The sequence below is a fragment of the Mobula hypostoma genome, chromosome 4 (assembly GCF_963921235.1).
Source record: "Mobula hypostoma chromosome 4, sMobHyp1.1, whole genome shotgun sequence".
Taxonomy (NCBI): domain Eukaryota; kingdom Metazoa; phylum Chordata; class Chondrichthyes; order Myliobatiformes; family Myliobatidae; genus Mobula; species Mobula hypostoma.
The window spans coordinates 70,400,617-70,420,337 of NC_086100.1; the positions used below are offsets into that span (position 1 = coordinate 70,400,617).

The window sequence follows — 19,721 nt, forward strand, 5'->3', positions numbered from 1 at the left end:
GAGATAAAGACATAACCATAAATAAAACAAATTAAATATAAATACGTAAACTTGTATACATTGATTGTACGTCTATAAAGTGATGTTAGGATGCTTATGCGAGAACACTGTTCTTGGACTACAGTTCAGCATTCAACACCATAACACCATCCAGATTCGACACAAAGTTCAGAGACCTTGGACTTGACCCTGCCTTGCACTGCTGGCAGGTGGTAAGAGTGGCTCCCTCACCTCCACCCCTCTGACTCTCAACACCAGAGCCCCTCAGGGCTGTGTACTAAGTCCCCTCCTTTACTCCCTGTATACCCATGACTTTGTTGCCACCCACAGCTCTAATCTGCTAATTAAGTTTACCTTGATTGGCCTAAGCTCAAACAATGACGAGGTGGCCTACAGGGAAGAAGTTATCTCTCTGATGCAGTGGTGTCAAGTAAACAGCCTCCCCCTCAATGTTGCAAAAACAAAGGAGCTGGTTGTGGATTGCAGGAGGAATGGAGATGGGCTAACCCCTATTGACATCAATGGATCTGGAATTGAGAAGGTAAATAGCTTTAGGTTCCTCAGCATCCACATCACTGAGGACCTCACGTGGTCTGTACACACCAGTTGTGTGGTGAAAAAGGCACAACAGCGCCTCTTTCACCTCAGACGGTTGAGGAAGTTTGGTATGGGCACCCAAATCCTAAGAACTTTCTACAGGGGCACAATTGAGAGCAACCTGACTGGCTGCATCACTGCCTGATATGGGAACTGTACCTCCCTTAATCGCAGGATTCTGCAGAGAGTGGTGCGGACAGCCCAGTGCATCTGTAATTATGAATTTCCCATGATTCAGGACATTTACAAAGACAGGTGTGTAAAAAGGGCCCGTAGGATCATTGGGGACCCAAGTCACCCCAACCACAATCTATTCCAGCTGCTACCATCCAGGAAACGGTACTTCAGCATAAAAGCCAGGACCTCCAGGCTCCGGGACAGCTTCTTCCACCAGGCCATCAGACTGATTAACTCACATTGATTTGAGTGTACTCTATATAACATTGACTGTTCTATTTATTATGAATTATTATAAATTACTATGATTGCACATTTAGATGGAGACATAATGTAAAGATTTTTAATCCTCATGTACATGAAGGATGTAAGAAATAAATTCAATTCAATAAGCACCGGTGTATTTGTACATAAGGTGATTGACAGAAAATGATAGAGTAATAGTGGTTGAGGTTGTGGAGGGATAGGTTAGTGAGTGGAGATATTGAGCAGCCTTGCTGCTTGAGGAAAGTAACTGTTTTGAGTCTGGTAGTCCTGGTGTGAATGCTACATAGCCTGCTCCGTGATGTGAGTGGAACAAGCAGTCCATGAGCAGGGTGGATGGGATCCTTCATGATGTTACTGGCACCTTTCTGTATACATGTCCTCGATGTCAATAATGTCTAGTGTCAGTAATGCTTTGGGCAGTTTTGACTACCTGTTGTGGAGCTTTCCTGACCACCACAATGCAGTTTCTGTAACATGTTAGGATGCTCTAGACTGCTCATCTGTAGAATGATGTGAATGTAGATGTGCATTGTCCAGCTTTCTTTAGCCCTTTCAGATATTAGAGGAGTTGGTAAGCTTTCCCAATTGTGTACAATTCTGGGACCATGAGAGGTTGTGCTAGTTCTGAAGTCGATAACCATCTTGTTGACATTGAGGAAGAGGTTATTTCCCTGGTACTAGGCCTCGAGCTCTTCCACCACCTCCTTGTAGGCTGTCTTGTCATTGTTAATGATGAACTCCATCATGGTTGTGTAATTGGTGAACCTGATAATGTGATTATTCAGGGGTTTGGCCGTGTGTTCATGTGAGCAGAGTGGGGGTAACTGTGCTGGGAGTGACGGAGGGAGGAGTGGTTTTGCATCCTGATTGAGGTTTGTTGTGTGGGAAGTCCAACACAGTTGCACAGTGGTGTGTGTAGACTGAGGAGTTGGAGTTTGTACACGAAGGTCTGTGGGACAATTGTGTTAAATGCAGAAACAGCACTCAGGATTACTTATAAGCATTTGATCCTCAGTGCCTCAGTTGATTACAATAACACATAATTAGATCACTTCTTGCAAACCCACTATTCTTACTCAATGTTCGATGCACATTATAGTTGAAAATCAATGTGCCACTTCTATATTTGGCATATCATAAGGAATCTGTACTGATTTGTGTTATTTTCGGGCCCAGCCCTCATATTATTGCTATTCACTACTGTAGTACGATACCCGTACTCTAATCACGCAGTGACACAATTTCTGTGAATTAGGATATTGTATTCAATGGGGTAAAGTTCAGAATCTGCCCTTTTGAATGGTCTTTGGCGCATTTCTCTAGTCCAGGGCCCAACTGAGATATCGCTGCCCATATTATGTACTTCGTGCAGAGTTAAGTTTTGCCTGAGCTATGGTGACATAGTTTTTCCCTTTATTGATTCCAGTGCTTGAGATTGGACTTAAGCAATAGGCAATTGACTGTAGCTGTTAACCCTTAACAAAAATGGCAGAAGCAGACCTAATGAAAAAGAGTAGACAGTAGTGTCTGGAGTATCTGAAATATGGATTTATAGTAGCACCAAGCAGCCAATGTGTCTCTTGTGTGGAAAAAACATTTTTCAAATGAGGCAATGAAACTATCCAAACTCCTTGAACATCTGAAGAGAATACACTCTGATAAAGCAAACAAGAACTTGGCTTATTTTCAGTCACTTTGTAAAAACTTTCATAAACGGAAAACACTTTAAAACATGTTTACCAGTACTTCACAACAAAATAGTGATGCATTGCATGCTTTATATAACATTTCATTGCAAAATCTGGAAGGCACCTTACACTTGGAAAAGAACTGATTCTGCCAGAGTTAGGGAGGTTCTGAGTACTGTTTTACGGAAGTCACCAGACCAAATAATGAAAGCGATTCTGTGGAGCGACAGCTCTGTTCAAAGATGAATAGCTGAAATGTCTGACACATTGTGCAACATACTTAGAACCACAGAATTTGCTCTGCAGTTGGATGAGTCAACTTTGCCAGGCAATGAATCTTTGCTTCTTGGTTTTGTCTGCTTCATAGTTCGAGTTATTTGCAAGGGGACTAGAAGCAGGGCTATGGATAACCCTAGGTAATTTCTAAAGTAAGGATGTGGGCTAAAGGGCCTATATCGTACTGTAGGTTTTCTATGTTTCTAGACAGATATGAAAGGGAAGTTGATACTTAAAGGTGGTCAAGCAATTTTTCAAAGAGAAGGACATTCCGCTCACTAACATTGTTTGTAGAACTGATGGGGCACCGTCAATGACAGGACACCACCATGGGGTGACTAGTTTCTTGAAAAAAGCTGTACCTGACATATTTACCATTCACCATGTAATTCACAGACCACATCTTGTCACACAAAACCAAGTGATTGGCTGCATACATCCTTAAATGCTGTTGTTGTAGTGGTAAATAAAATCAAGTCCCATGCTCTCAATTCTCGTCTCTTTTGAGAGCTTTCTGTTGAGAATAATGAACAGTTTGAATGCTTGCTATTGCACACAGTAGTCAGATGGCTCTCAAAAGGAAACTGAAAAAATTCTTTGAAAACTTGAATGCTTCATTCGGTAATCAACTCAAGAATATTGGGCTTGCCATTGGTTATTTGTCGAACTTATTCACAAAATTTAATTAAATCAATCTTCAATCACAAGGAAATGATGTGAATCTCATCAAAGTCAAATCAGTCGTCTCTACATTTCTGTCCAAGTTAACCCTATTTAAGTGCAACACTGGCCATTGTGACATTTTTCAATTTCCAAGCCCCATGACTTGAAGGGGAAAAAAACACCAGATGATGAGCTTCAAGTATACTGTGCCTAATTGGGTGAGCTGCATAAGGACATGTCAGAGAAATTTCAGGATCTTCTCTTGATCCAAATTCCAGATTGGGTAATAAATCCATTCCTGAACATTTCTCATGAGGAATTAACAGAAAGGATGGATGAAGAACTGATGTCGCTACAAAATGACTTTGAGCTGAAACTTGAGGTTAAAAAAAAATCATGTCAAGACTTTTCTTTGCAGAAAGAAATCTCTAAATACTATTCTGCACTGTAGAAAAAGGTCAAGATGTTCTTTATTGCCTTTCCAATATCATATTTAGTGGAGTGCAGTTTCAGTGCAGTTACCCAACTTCATTCAAAGCAGTGAAGGTGACTTCAGCTTACTGAATGTGGTGATCTGAGACTCCTGAGTGACATTCAGTCTAATGTTGAGAATCTGATATCACAGCACCAAGTCCATCTATCTCATTGAAAGGAGAAAAAGCGATGTTATGAAGTTGGACTAATGTATGCTTTAAAATTGTTGATCATTTTTACTGTAAATAATTTTATTTGTAACTTTAAATAGATTTGAATACTTTTTGGAATTATTTGTCCCTGCGATGACTATGGAATTCCTATTTACATTCACTGTGCATGGTAAATTAAAATTCTTTATAGTTTTTAATGTCATGTACCAACAGTTTTTCTGCTAAATTGGTAAATACACATTCTGCGTGGTATTTTGTTAGAAGCATTATAGATGCTAGTAATTCTGAAGCAAACCACTACCATTCATCAGCCCTTGTAAGTTCCCAGACTTTTATGGGCTTCTATGTTTTCGAAGTATCAGACGTTTGTGCATCTGTCACTTGTTGGACTTCATGTTCAACTGCAGAGCTTGAAGCTGGTGGGATTTCCCCAATGATATGCCGGAGAAACTGCCTCTTTCAACTTCTGGCCATACCTGCTACAAAACTGGAGTCCCAATTCACTTAAATGAGAATTCCCAGCTTGCAGATTAGGAAAGAGTTAAATTATTTTCACTTACTTTGCAGTTTTATTCTGTTTTAAATTTAGTTGTCATTTTTAGATTGCTTCCTGAATATTGAGACATTTTAAGATCTTTCATTTTAAGAAAAGGCATGAATGTTCCTGGATTTCTTCATGTTCATTATGCTTTGCAGAAGAGATAATGTTCAGAGTTTTCTCTAAGGAAATGTTCTAAGAAGGTTATCATAGTGGAAATGGGTAGAATAGGTTACAGTGTATTGGACAGGAAGTTCATGAAGCTGTGGCTTCTATATGCTGTGCTTGTGAAAATGGAGCAGAGGAAGTTGGGGGAGGGAGAAAACCACCAGTTTAGAAGAACATCAGGTGGCTGAGCTGAAGGAGATTAAGAAGGGTGTGATCTTAAATTCTATCTGTTTGAAAATGGGGTGGAAATATAGGTTAATGACGCAAGGCACATCAGGGTTACTACTGATATGAAGGGTGGAGCTCTGAGCAATATGCCTTTTTTTTTTACTGCTGATGCTCTGGCTTGTATACGGAAGTTCAAGTAATTTTATTATTTATTTAGAGATACAGTGCAGAACAGTCCCGAAAAATGTAATGCCCATTACAGCACATAAGCTTCCAAGTCTGTCCTGAAGAAGGCACTGCAGTATATGCCTGAGGCATTACTTCCAGCCTTTTTTATTTCTATTTCTATCAGGATGTTAGGGGAAGGATAGATTGTGTCTCATAATGTGCAGTTGAGCTAGCCATAAGATGGAGATAAAATGGCAAAAGGAAGCGAAGAATCATGTGAAAGTGAAATCAGGTGGTAATCAGCAGCAAAAGAAGTGAATTTTTTAAGACTGATGTAGGGTGCAGCACCAATATCCATATATTGGAAGAAGAATTGAGAGGACGGCATCTGAGTAGGACTGAAATTGTGATGGTACTATATATCCTTAAAAAAAGTGGGCAACACCAGGACCCATATGAGCTCCCATATCTATGTCATGCACTTAGGGGATCAGTAGAATCAAGGAACAGTTAATCACTTTAAAAGAGATTTTAGCTAGGTAATGAATGTGGTGTGCCTTTGTCCAAGTTAAAAAATGAAGATCCATCAGACCATTCTGATGGAGATGGAAGTGTAAATGGATTGGATGTACATGAGAAGATGATCTGCTTGTTACCTGGAAGCTGTTGAAATGTGAGGGTATCAGAGGAATCAGGGTGTAAATGGGAAGGTGCTGATCAAGGGCAGAAAGAATAGGGAAAATAAGTGAATAGGAGGAATGTGAGCAACCTAAAACAGTGCATCTACCAAGTTGAAGTTACTTTGTGGAACTCTAGCATCTAGAATCTCTTGTGTCTCTAGGTAACTTATTTCATGATGCATTAATGGGTGTAAACCAAGTGGCACAGGCTGTGTACTAAGTAACATACCAAACACCTAACAAAACTAGCAACAACGTTGGGGGATAATAAAAATGACATTCCTCATCATTGGGAGAAGGCTATGATTTTAAAATGACAACGTATGAACATAAGATCATAAGACAGGAGCAGAATTAGGCCATTTGGCCCATCAAGTCTGCTCTGCCATTCAATCATGGCTGATTCTTTTTTTCCCCTTCTCAACCTCATTCACTGGCCTTCTCCCTGTAACCTTTGAGGTTGTGTCCAATCAAGAGCCTATCAATCTCTGCCTTAAATGTACCTAATGACCTGATCTCCACAGCTGCCTGTGGTAACAAGTTCCACAAATTCACCACCCTTTGGCCAAAAATGTCTCTGCATCTCTGTTTTAAATGGATGGCCTTCTATCCTGAGGCTGTGCCCTTTTGTCCTCGACTCCCCCGCCATGGGAAACATCCTTTCCACATCTACTCTGTCTAGGCCTTTCAACATTCAAAAGGTTTCAATGAGATCACCTCTTATCCTTCTAAATTCCACCGAGTACAGACCCAGAACTATCAAATGTTCCTTATTTGATAACCTTTTCATTCCAGCAATTATCCTTGTGAACTGCCTCTGGACTCTCTAATACTAACGCATCTTTTCTTAGATCAGGAGCCCAAAACTCAAGTCGGGTCATCACCAGTGCCTTGTAAAGCCTCAGCATCACATCCTTACTCTTGCATTCAAGACCTCTTGAAATGAATGCTAACATTGCATTGCCCTCCTTACCACCGACGCTACTTGCAAGTTAACTTTTAGGTTGTTCTGCACAAGGACTACCAAGTCCCTTTGCATCTCATATTTTTGGATTTTCTTCCTGTTTAGAAAATGGGGAGAGCACATTTATTTCTACAACCAAAGTGTATGGCCATGCATTTTCCAGCATTGTATTTCATTTGCCACATTCTTGCCCATTCTCCTAAGTCCTTCTGCAGCCTACCTGTTTCCTCAATACCTGCCACTCCACCAATCTTCATAATCATCTGCAAACTTGGCAACAAATCCATTTATTTCATCATCTAAATAATTGATATACAGCTTAAAGAGAAGCAGCCCCAACATGGGCCCCTGCAGAACACCACTAGGACAAGGATCAGCTAACCAGACAAGGATCCTTTTATTCCCACTCACTGCCTCCTACCAATCAGCCAATGCCCTAACCATGTTAGTAACTTTTCTGTAATAACATGAGTTCCTAACTTGGTAAGCAGCCTTGTATGGCACCTTATCGGCCTTCTCAAAGTCCAGATATATAACATCCACTGCATCCCCTTTATCTATCCTACTTGTAATCTCCTCAAAGAATTCCAACAGGTTCGTCAGGCAAGATTTTCCCTTCAGGAAACCATGCTGACTTTATCCTATCTTGTCCTGTTTCACTAGGTACTCCATAACCTCATCCTTAACAATTGACTCTAACATCTTTCCAATCACTGAGGTCAGGCTAACTGATCTATAATTTCCTTTTTCACTGCCTTCCTCCTTTCTTAATGAGTGGAATGACATTTGCAATTTTTCAGTCCTCTGGGACCGTGCCAGAGCCCAATGAATTTTGAAAGATCATTGCTAATGCCTCCACAGTCTCTTGCAGACCCTAAGGTGCAGTTCACCAGGTCCGGATGACTTGTGTACCCTTGGATCTTTCAGCTTTTTGAGCACCTTCTCCCTTCTAATAGTAACTGCACTCCCTTCACACACTACAACATCTGGCACACTGCTAGTGAAGATTGATGCAAAACATTTAATTCATCTGCCATCTCCTTCTCCCCATATTATTTTTCTGGCCTCATTTTCCAGCAGTCCTCTGTCCACTCTCATTTCTTTTATCTTTTATGTACTTGAAAAAGCTTTTATTATACACTTTTATATTGTTTGCTAGCTTGCTCTCATATTTCATCTTTTTCCTAATGATTCTTTTAGTTGATCTCTGTAGGTTTTTAAAAGCTTCCCAACCCTCTATCTTCTGCCTAATTTTTGCTTTGTTATATACCCTGTCTTTTGTTTTTATGACCCGGCTGGTGGCATAGTGGCATCAGAATCAGATTTCAGGATGAATGGTCCTGAGTTCAAATCCAGCTCTGGCCGGCACCCCTGCATGCTTTTCATTCGTGCTGGATTATGATCTGGTGATCTCTTTGGAAACTCACCCGGCAGAAGGCAGTGGCAAACCCTGCTGTAACTTGCCTCGTACGCGGTTCCCCATTACGTCAGAGAGGCGTGGAGGGAAATGGTCCGCTAACCGGAGAAACTCCAGATGCAGTGTACCTTTCCTTTTTGTTTTTGCATTAGCTTTGACTTTCCTTGTCAGTCACAGTTGTAATATTTTGCTGTTTGAGTATTTCATGTATGGAATACATCTGTCCTGCACCCTCCTCATTTTCCCCAGAAACTCAAGCCATTTCTGCTCTGCTGTCATCCTTGCCAGCATCTCCTTCTAATTTACTTTGGCTAACTTCTATCTCATAACACTGTAATTTCCTTTACTCCACTGAAATACTGCTATGTCAGATTTTACTTCCTCCCTATCAGATTTCAAGTTGAACTCAATCATATTGTGATCACTGGCTCCTCAGGGCTCTTTTAAAATAAGCTCACTAATCGCCTCCAGTTCATTACATAACACCCAATCCAGTACAGCTGATTCCCCTGGTAAGATCACAACAAACTACTCTAAAAAGCCATCCTGTTGGCATTCAGCAAATTTTCTCTCTTGAGATCCATTGCTAACCTGATTTTTCCTATTAACATGCATGTTAAAATCTCCCATGACTATCGTAACATGAAGTTAGCTTCTGTAAAAATATTGGGGTGGTTGTATTTCACATTAAGTGATCATTCCTTAGGAGGTAGCTTATGAGTTAAAAATCACAAGCTCTTTACGTATAAGTAAGTGGTCCTGTTTGTTCTCTCTTTGTATTTCACTAAATCTGGTCTGTAATGGGGTGATATAGTTGCAGAAAAATATCTAAACCCACATACATCTATGAACTGAATTTGCTGATCCCAATGAAAACAGTAAATATTTTTATTGCATGCTAGTTTAATTAAAACATTAACAACAGGAATTCTGCAGATGCTGGAAATTCAAGCAACATACATCAAAGTTGCTGGTGAACGCAGCAGGCCAAGCAGCATCTATAGGAAGAGGCGCAGTCGACGTTTCAGGCCGAGACCCTTCGTCAGGACTAACTGAAGGAAGAGTGAGTAAGGGATTTGAAAGCTGGAGGGGGAGGGGGAGATGCAAAATGATAGGAGAAGACAGGAGGGGGAGGGATAGAGCCGAGAGCTGGACAGGTGATAGGCAAAAGGGGATACGAGAGGATCATGGGACAGGAGGTCCGGGAAGAAAGACGGGGGGGGGGTGACCCAGAGGATGGGCAAGAGGTATATTCAGAGGGACAGAGGGAGAAAAAGGAGAGTGAGAGAAAGAATGTGTGCATAAAAATGAGTAACAGCTGGGGTACGAGGGGGAGGTGGGGCCTAGCGGAAGTTAGAGAAGTCAATGTTCATGCCATCAGGTTGGAGGCTACCCAGACGGAATATAAGGTGTTGTTCCTCCAACCTGAGTGTGGCTTCATCTTTACAGTAGAGGAGGCCGTGGATAGACATGTCAGAATGCAAGTGCTACACATGCCCTTACACTTCCTCCCTTACCACCATTCAGGGCCCCAAACAGTCCTTCCAGGTGAGGCATCACTTCACCTGTGAGTCGACTGGGGTGATATACTGCGTCCGGTGCTCCCGATGTGGCCTTTTATATATTGGTGAGACCCAACGCAGACTGGGAGACCGCTTTGCTGAACATCTACGCTCTGTCCGCCAGAGAAAGCAGAATCTCCCAGTGGCCACACATTTTAATTCCACATCCCATTCCCATTCTGACATGTCTATCCACGGCCTCCTCTACTGTAAAGATGAAGCCACACTCAGGTTGGAGGAACAACACCTTATATTCCGTCTGGGTAGCCTCCAACCTGATGGCATGAACATTGACTTCTCTAACTTCCGCTAGGCCCCACCTCCCCCTCGTACCCCAGCTGTTACTCATTTTTATGCACACATTCTTTCTCTCACTCTCCTTTTTCTCCCTCTGTCCCTCTGAATATACCTCTTGCCCATCCTCTGGGTCACCCCCCCCCCCGTCTTTCTTCCCGGACCTCCTGTCCCATGATCCTCTCGTATCCCCTTTTGCCTATCACCTGTCCAGCTCTCGGCTCTATCCCTCCCCCTCCTGTCTTCTCCTATCATTTTGCATCTCCCCCTCCCCCTCCAGCTTTCAAATCCCTTACTCACTCTTCCTTCAGTTAGTCCTGACGAAGGGTCTCGGCCTGAAACGTCGACTGCGCCTCTTCCTATAGATGCTGCTTGGCCTGCTGCGTTCACCAGCAACTTTGATGTATGTTGCTTTAATTAAAACATTGATTAGTTAGAGCACTCATTAATGGAGCATCTATGGAAGGAAATAAATAGTAGATGTTTCAGGCTGAGACTTCAGCAGAGGAAAGAAAATGGGTGGAAGCCAGAATAAGGAGATAGAGGGGGGTGGGGAGATAGAGGGGGGTGGAGGAATGCAAGCTGACAAGGTGAGGGGGAAGGGGTAAGATGCTGGGAGAGGGCTGAAGAAGGAATCTAACAGGAGGGGACAATGGACCATGGGATAGAGGAAAGGAGGTGGAAACTAGAGGGAGCTGATGGGCAAGACATGAGAGCAGAGGAGGAAAAGAGGTGAGAGGGTACGCATTCCCCTTTCGGGTTATAAATGCAATTCTTTTCTCAACTCATTCATTGGCGAACGTTCAGATGATGAGGCTTTGTATTACAGAAATTGGTGAGGTGGACCATACGCCAGGATAACAGACCATCTGACATGCACATGCGCACACGCACCCAAGCGCTTGCACGCAGCAGGGATTACAGGAAATGTTTTGATGTTTTCTGAAGATTAACTTAGTTATTAGCTAAATAACTGGAGTGATTCACCATGGTGAAGCCCGGATCCTAATATGAGGTACAATGTGCTGTTTGAATGAACTAAACGCCAGCCCAGGTGAACTGGAAAAGCAGGGTGGCGAGACAAGAGTCGGGCAAGGTTGGATTGCTGTCATTGCCAAGCCGATTTGGAGAGGCCGAGATGACTTCTCTGACAGTGAAATCCAAGTCTGAAGCAAATCACTGGGCGCTTGTTTACTAGGCCCAGAAGGATTCGCTATGGCAAGGCGTGGGTCCTGGTACGAGGTTCGGACAACTTAAAAGCTGGCCCGGATAGTCTAGGGCTCCTCTCCACGACGCTAAGGCTGTGACACTGCCCCTGGCTGCTGTGCTTTGTGTCTGCAAACCTTATGGCAACTTGCCCCGCTAATATGATGGACTAAATACTGAGGCTTTGGGCCTACTGTAGGCTGCTCTGGGGATTTGGATCTAAGGACACAAATTGGTTCGGAGTGCTGTTGTTGCTTGCTTCTATTGTTTGCATGGTTTGATTTTATTTTCTCTCTGTGGGTCCTTTGGGTTTTTTTTAAAAATTGAGTTCTTTTTTGGTTCCTTGCTTTGTGACTGCCTGTGAAGCAAACAAATCTCAAGGTTGTATAATTTATACGTTCTTTTATAATAAATGCACTTTGAATCTTTGAAGTATCATTTCACTGAAGTCTCACTAAGATATACAGTACTTGGCTCTCTGAAATAGATTGGTAAATATTAGTAGTTAAACTGCTGAAGAATAATTGACTGAATATTGCACCAAATTGCAAGTTTGACATCCAGAATCAAATTGCAATGACTGCATTTCCATTATTTCAGCTAGTTCTGTATTAAATGAAGTGGTTGGCTAATTCCTGTTGTAGAAGTTAAATGTTATTACTAACCACAATGTATCCAAATGTGGTTGGTGTATAATCTGAAATATTAATTTTCTGAAGCATATTTTTTCTCTTGTCATTCACAGGTGGAAGAGTCTGATTCAGTTGACAACAATGCCATTTCCATTTGGCAAGTCACATAAGTCTCCAGCAGACATCGTGAAAAATCTGAAGGAAAGCATGGCAGTACTAGAAAAGCAGGATATTTCTGACAAAAAGGCAGAAAAGGTACAGTAAAAGTTCAACGTGCATATGTCATCATATACAACCCTGAGATCCATTTTCTCATAGCGTCATTAAAAATGTTAAATAAATTCATAATTTTTAAAATTTGCATGATAAGAATGTTAGAAACTTATTTTTCCCGAAGATGTACTGCAATTCTATCTACAAGTATCTGAGCTTTCAGGATTAAAGCCTGAAGCTGTAAAAGTCATTAAGTATTCTAACAAAAACACTTCCTCACTTTCATGCTTTATTCTCCAGTTCTATAATTACAATAGTTACATATGACATTCCGGAGGAGTGACTGAGCTGCTTGAACTCTTTAAGATATTTAAATTGAAGCCTTCGTTGGTCAGGGTCCACCATGGATGTTGCGTTCTAGCTGCCTAGATGAGCAAGACAGGACAGTACAATATGGAGCGCAAGCTGTTGCCCATGTAGCAAGCTCCACTGTGCATCTGATGAATGCAAAAGAACAGTGACCAATACAGTTGGCACCATTGATGTTGCAGGAGTTGCCAGTCAGTATTGAGAGCAATGTAGGACTGCCTCAGGAACTCCAACTCTGGATTTTTCCCTTGAGATTTACTCCTAAAGCCTTCCCCATGAGTGGGTATAGCTGCAAGGCAGTGGAGGTTTGAGATCAGAGTTGTCCTTCTAGATGAGCTGCCAACCACATCTAATGAGCCCCATCTGTTCAAGGCAACTGGTTTTAAAGATGCCAGTAACCTGCCTTTGCCAGGAGCTGGACATGGTTGTCAGAGGCTATTTGAGATGCACACCATTAGGAGCATTTAGTAGGTAGTGCAAGCTTCTCTCTACTATCACTCCCACATATAACAACCCCAAGTTATTTCAGAGCACTGGCTTTAAGGCTCCAGTAATCTGCCTTTGCCCCTTCCCTTGTCAGAAACGTGTAGCTAAGCCACACGTGAGCTGGCCTTGGTTGTCAGAGGCTACTTAAGGCGCATGCCATTGGCTATAACAGCTTTAAGGAACTTTAATTAGATAAATATGCACAGAATTGTGGACCAATTCTTTCTTTCTTTTTCTTTTTAAATCTTTTTATTGAATAAGTATACAAAAAGGTAAGCCATATAGACACTAATACACTGTTAGAATATAATAAAGTTACAGAAGATATTAATACAAAAAAAATACTACAAACAATGTAATTTAAACATAACATACCAAGGTAACATAATAGTATACTAATTTTTATATATAAATAGAGAAAAGGAACCCCCCCCCCAAAAAAAACCCACCGTGCAACTAACTAAAAGCAAAGCAAAGCAATGGGCTAACTTGAAACCAAACAGAGTTAAAAAACTTAAATCACGTCCTCAATCCCGACCTCCATTAAAAACAGTAAAAAAAACAAGAAGGGTATATATTACATTAAATGAAAATATTGAATAAAAGATCTCCAAGTCTGTTCAAATTTAAATGAGGAGTCATAAAGATTGCTTCTAATTTTCTCCAAATTCAAGCATAATATCGTCTGAGAAAACCAAAAAAAGGTAGTTGGAGCATTAAGCTCTTTCCAATGTTGTAAGATACATCTTTTCGCCATTAAAGTAAGAAATGCAATCATTCTACGAGCTGAAGGGGAAAGATTACTGGAAATTTTAGGTAGTCCAAAGATAGCAGTAATAGGGTGAGGAGAGATATCTATATTCAATACCTTGGAGATAATATTAAAAATGTCTCTCCAAAAAGTTTCCAGAGTAGGGCAGGACCAAAACATATGAGTTAAAGAGGCTATCTGCCCCAGACATCTATCTCAAAAAGGATTAATATGAGAATAAAAGCGTGCTAACTTATCTTTGGACATATGTGCTTTATGAACAACTTTAAATTGAATTAGGGAATGTTTAGCACAGATAGAGGAAGTATTGACTAATTGTAAAATCTGCCCCCAGTCATCCACGGAAATGATAAACCCCAATTCCTGTTCCCAATCTACCCTAATCTTATCAAATGGAGCTTTCCTAAGTTTCATAATAATATTATAAATCATAGCCGATGCACCTTTCTGACATGGATTAAGGTTAATTATAGTATCCCAATTCTTTAGGAAGTATTCAGCCATTTTGAGCTGAATTAAATCTTCATGGTAAGTTTTTCCATCAGGTATCCATGAAGAATAGGAGAGCTCAATTAATCAAGCATATTGTTTCATACTCCAGAATGCTTTCTAAATACTAAAGATTATGGGTAAAACAAAATGAAATACAGTATTCTGCAGTACTTGACAATGAATTGTAGTCCAAATGTGAGGGTGAGAGGTGCAATACAAGTACTATACCATATCTACTAACTTAAAATTACTATTAAATATTTCATTTATCACTGAAGTGCTGCATGATTTTTACCTGTGTGCATTGCACTAAGGCTGTCCTGCCTCAGGTGAGGAATTTACTCCAGTTGGTTTTGAAGATGTAGAACCTGATCAAGGGAATGGCGGCGTAAGGAAAAGGTCTCTCGACAAAAAAGAAGGTAAACTGCCCCAAAATCGAATTTAGACAAATACTTAATATTGCATAACTATATTAATAAAAGGGGCAAGGATGATGTCTAAGAACAAGAATAAAAAGTCTGCTTCAAAGGCTGATAAACATAAAGAGATGCAGCAAGGCGAAGGGCCTTGCTCCCCCACGGCAAGCCAGGACGGAGATAATGAGGGGGAATCAGTGACTCTGTCTTTGATTCTCGGAGAGATTCGCGAGTTCCGACAAGATAACAGCAAACAGCTGGAAGATATTAAAGGAGAAATAGTAAAAACTAACTCGCGGATAGATGAAGCCGAAGCGAGGATTGTTGGAATTGAAGAGAAGCTACAAAATGCCGAGGAAGTGATAGCAGAAATGCTGAAGCTACAAGACCAACTCCAGTGGAAACTAATAGACCAAGAAGGCCGCTCGAGAAGGGAAAATGTGAGGATCTACGGAGTTCCCGAAGGAACCGAAGGTAAACCCGGATTGATGATTCCCTTCGTGGAGAAGCTGCTTAGAGAGAACCTTGATATACCGGCCGCAAAAGACCTACAGATAGAAAGGGCTCACCGCGCGTTGGCACCACAGCCTCCAGCAGGCGCCCAGCCCAGATCGATTCTGATCAGATTTCTCAGTTACAGAACGAAGGAAGAGGTGCTTAAACGGGCATGGCAAAAGAAAGGTTTCATGTGGAACAACTGCAAAATCAGTTTAGACCACGACTACGCACCGGGGATTCTTGCCAGATGGAAGGAATGTACGGAAACACGGAGAGTCCTGAAGGAAAACAACATCAGGTTCCAGACCCTGTATCCAGCTCGGCTGAGAGTCTTTTACGACGAAGGGACAAAAACTTACGCTACGGTGGAGGAGGCAATGTCGGACCTGGCGGACCGGGGACTACCTATTAAAGTTATCACCCAACCGGAGTCGCTACTGGAGAGGATTCGGCAGAAGTCGTGGCAGTTAGTGGGGCGAGGACGCTCCACTCGAACCAGAGTGTCAAACTACAAGGAAAAGCTGCAAATATTCAGACGTGAATGTACAGAGAATACAGATTAATTAAGAGAAATGACTGAAAAGAGTAAATCGGACTTAAAAGTAAAATGAAAACTGGTAACTGAAAATAAACTAGGCGGAATAACTTGAATGATAGCAATATGGTCGAGACATAAATAGGAGAAAATTCTCTATGATTATTCAAACTGCTGAGGGCCCGCTAACACAGGGTGAAGATAGAGGTTATCCCTCTGAACTGAGGCGGGTCGGTGCTCAGGCCTCACTGTGGGAAGTCGGGAAAAATTTTCAAATGTTATACGTTCAGAAATGTCTGGGGTGTGGTTATATGTTTTGGTTTACTGTTAAGAAGGGATTGCTTACTGTTTGGTTAGAAAAGGAGAGTGCTTTTTTTCTACTAGAGAAAAATGCAAACTGAATTGGTAAAAATAATTTCCTATAATGTTAATGGGGTTTTGAATCCAATTAAAAGAAATAAGATTATGTCTAAATTGAAAGAAGAGAGGGCACAAATAGCTTTCCTCCAGGAAACACATATGAGCCAATCTGAACATGGAAAATTAAAAAGAATGGGCTTTAAGCATGTATTTTATTCATCATATAAATTGAGTCACAAAAGAGGGGTAGCTACTTTAATATCAAGTACTCTTAATTATGAACATATTTCAGAGACTAGAGACAAAGAAGGACGGTTTGTAAAAATCACAGGAAGAATAGAAGGTACAGAAATAACATTGCTGAATGTTTATGCTCCTCCAGGTAGTGAATGGTCATTTTATAGACATATTTTTGACCTAATGGTCAGTTCTCGAGGGGTAGTAATTTGTGGAGGGGATTTTAATATTAGATTAAATCCTATATTAGATTCTTCAAGAATAGTTACTCAGAATAAACCTCTGACTCGGAAAGTGAATTCATTGATGGAGGAGTTGGGAATTATAGATGTCTGGAGGGAATAACACCCTACTAGTAAAGATTATACATATTACTCTTTCCCTCATTCAGCCTATTCAAGGATAGACTATTTCTTTATCTTTAATACAGATAGACTCAGGATAAAAAACTGTAATATTGCAACAATTGATCTGTCGGATCATAGCCCAGTCTCTATGTCTCTAATCCTGGAAAGGAAAATGAGGAAAACACTATGGAGGCTAAACTCACATATACTCAATAACCTGAAAGTAATGGAGAGATTAAGGGGAGAAATCAAAGAATATCTAGACCTTAATGACACGGGAGAAACATCACCAGTGATTTTATGGGATACATTGAAAGCTGTACTGAGAGGGAAAATTATTTCCATTACTACTCACATGAAGAAAATCAATGCACAAAAATTAGCAGACCTTCAAGGAAAATTAAAACGACTTCAAGTTTTAGATAGCAACAAAAGTAATTCAAATCGAAAACAGGAAATTAGGAAATTGCAAAGTGAAATTGATGATATTTATACGTTGGAAACTCAAAGAAATTTTCTTTACCTGAGACAAAAGAATTATGAAGTAGGAGGTAAATCAGCTAGATTATTAGCATATAAATTACGAAAACAACAAGCAGACAATACAATTCATAAAATAAAGAATCCAAAGACAAAGCTTGTGGAGAGTACAATAGGGAAAATTCAAGAGAGTTTTGAAACATATTATCGAGAGCTGTACTCCCAACCCCGGGCCCCCAATGAGCCCTATATAGACAGTGTATTGAATTTTTTAGATCTACCCAAACTTACAGATTTACAAAATGAAAGTTTATTAGAACCAGTAACTGTCAAAGAACTGAACGTGGCCATCTCCAGGTTAAAGGTTGGAAAGTCCCCGGGTTCTGATGGGTTTACCTCAGAGTGGTACAAGTCCCTGAAGACACAGTTAGCCCCATTACTACTTAACACCTTTAATTGGATCTTGCAGAGAGGAGAAACTCCACCTTCCTGGAGAGAAGCGATTATTTCAGTTATTCCTAAAGAGGGTAAAGATAAACTAGAATGTGGCAATTATCGGCCAATTAGTGTTCTTAATTTAGATTACAAACTATTTACATCTATATTAGCGTGCAGATTGGAAAAGCTTTTACCTGGCCTAATCCATTTAGACCAGACTGGATTTATTCAACAAAGACAAACACAGGACAACATAAGGAGAACTCTGCACATATTAGAACAGGTTAATAAGAACAAGACAGAGACAATGGTAGTAGGATTGGACGCTGAGAAAGCTTTTGATTCGGTTAGTTGGGCATTCCTATACAGAGTGTTAGGAAGATTCGGCTTTCAAGAAAGGTTTATTAAAGTAATTCAGACTCTATATGACAGCCCTACAGCCCGAATTAAGATAAATTGGGACCTCTCTGACTCCTTCATTTTAGAGAGAGGCACTAGACAGGGATGCCCAATTTCTCCTCTCCTTTTTGTGCTATAATGAACCACTTGCCCAACTAATAAGACAGAGCGAAACCGTAAAAGGTATCAAGGTGGCAGGGATTGAACAGAAAGTGGCGTTATTCGCAGATGATGTTTTGGTCTATCTGAGTGAACCAGAAAAATCATTTATAGGATTGTTTACACTGTTGGATGACTTTGGGAAAATATCAGGTTATAAAATAAATGTAAAGAAAACGCAGGTTATGTCCCTAAATTATACACCATCCAAAAAATTGCAGGATACATACGATCTTAAGTGGGAAGCTAAATCATTAAAATATTTAGGAATAACCCTGCCGAAGGATCTTTCAACACTGTCACAGGTAAATTATGGGCCATTAATCTCAGAGATGAAAGCAGATATGCATAGATGGAATCTTATCCCCTTTTTAAGTTTAAATTCAAGGATAAATACTATAAAAATGAATATTCTTCCTCGGTTATTATATCTTTTCCGTACTTTACCGGTGGAGGTGGATGATAATCAATTCAGGGAATGGGACAAATGGATTTCCCGCTTCATTTGGCAAGGAAGGAAACCTAGAATTCGATACAACACCTTACAGTTAGGGAAGGAAAGAGGAGGTATGGTTCTTCCTTGCCTGAGAAATTATTTTTATGCCTCACAGATAACCCCTCTGTTATATTGGTGTAATAGGGAATATAAGGCTAGATGGAAGGAAATAGAATTTGGATTAGTTGACAGTTTTCCTCTTCAGGCCTCAATAGCTGACAAAGGATTGATGGCCCAGTTGGAAAAATTTAATAATGCTTGGATAAATCTTACATTAAAAGTATGGCAGAAAGTGGTTAATTTATGCGGAATTAATAACATGCTAAAACTCTTTAGATGGTGTGCATATGATACCGAATTCCTTCCCAACAGAGGAGATAAAAGATTTGAACTATGGATAAAGAAAGGTCTTACAACCTACCTCTCATTTATAGATAAAAGAGTATTACAAAGTTTCCAAATCCTGCAGGCCAAACATGGCCTAGAACATAATGACTTTTTTAGGTACCTTCAAATACGAAACTATGTTAACCAGAGTTGTAGATATACAGACCTATCAACAGTAGAATTAGAATTTTTCAAGATTCTGAATTCGGCTTGCAGTTCAATACCTAGTAAATCAGTTTCTCGCCTATATAATGCACTCTCCCATGCTAAAAATGTAAATACACTGTATATTAAAGAGAAGTGGGAGAAAGAAACGGGGTTGGTACTTTCAGAGGAGGCTTGGGGGAAAATCTGCAGCTTTCAATGGTCCTCGACTAATTCTTTGACTTGGAGAGAACATTGTTGGAAAAACATTATAAGATACTTCAAGACCCCATATCAGGAAAAATATAAAGATACAAATGTGATGTGTTGGAGAAGGTGCGGCTCCAAGGAGGCAAATCATTTTCATATTTTCTGGGATTG

At 40.5% G+C, this 19,721-nt stretch overlaps 1 protein-coding gene across 1 annotated transcript in view; it reads left to right on the plus strand.

Moving 5' to 3' along the window:
- LOC134345375 (calcium-binding protein 39) overlaps positions 1-19,721 on the plus strand; it is an 82,092-nt gene that overhangs the window by 18,092 nt on the left and 44,279 nt on the right. The window contains exon 2 of the mRNA XM_063045928.1: positions 12,226-12,367. Coding sequence (XP_062901998.1) covers positions 12,254-12,367 — 114 coding nt within the window. The 5' untranslated portion in view covers positions 12,226-12,253. The remainder of the gene's footprint in view (positions 1-12,225; positions 12,368-19,721) is intronic.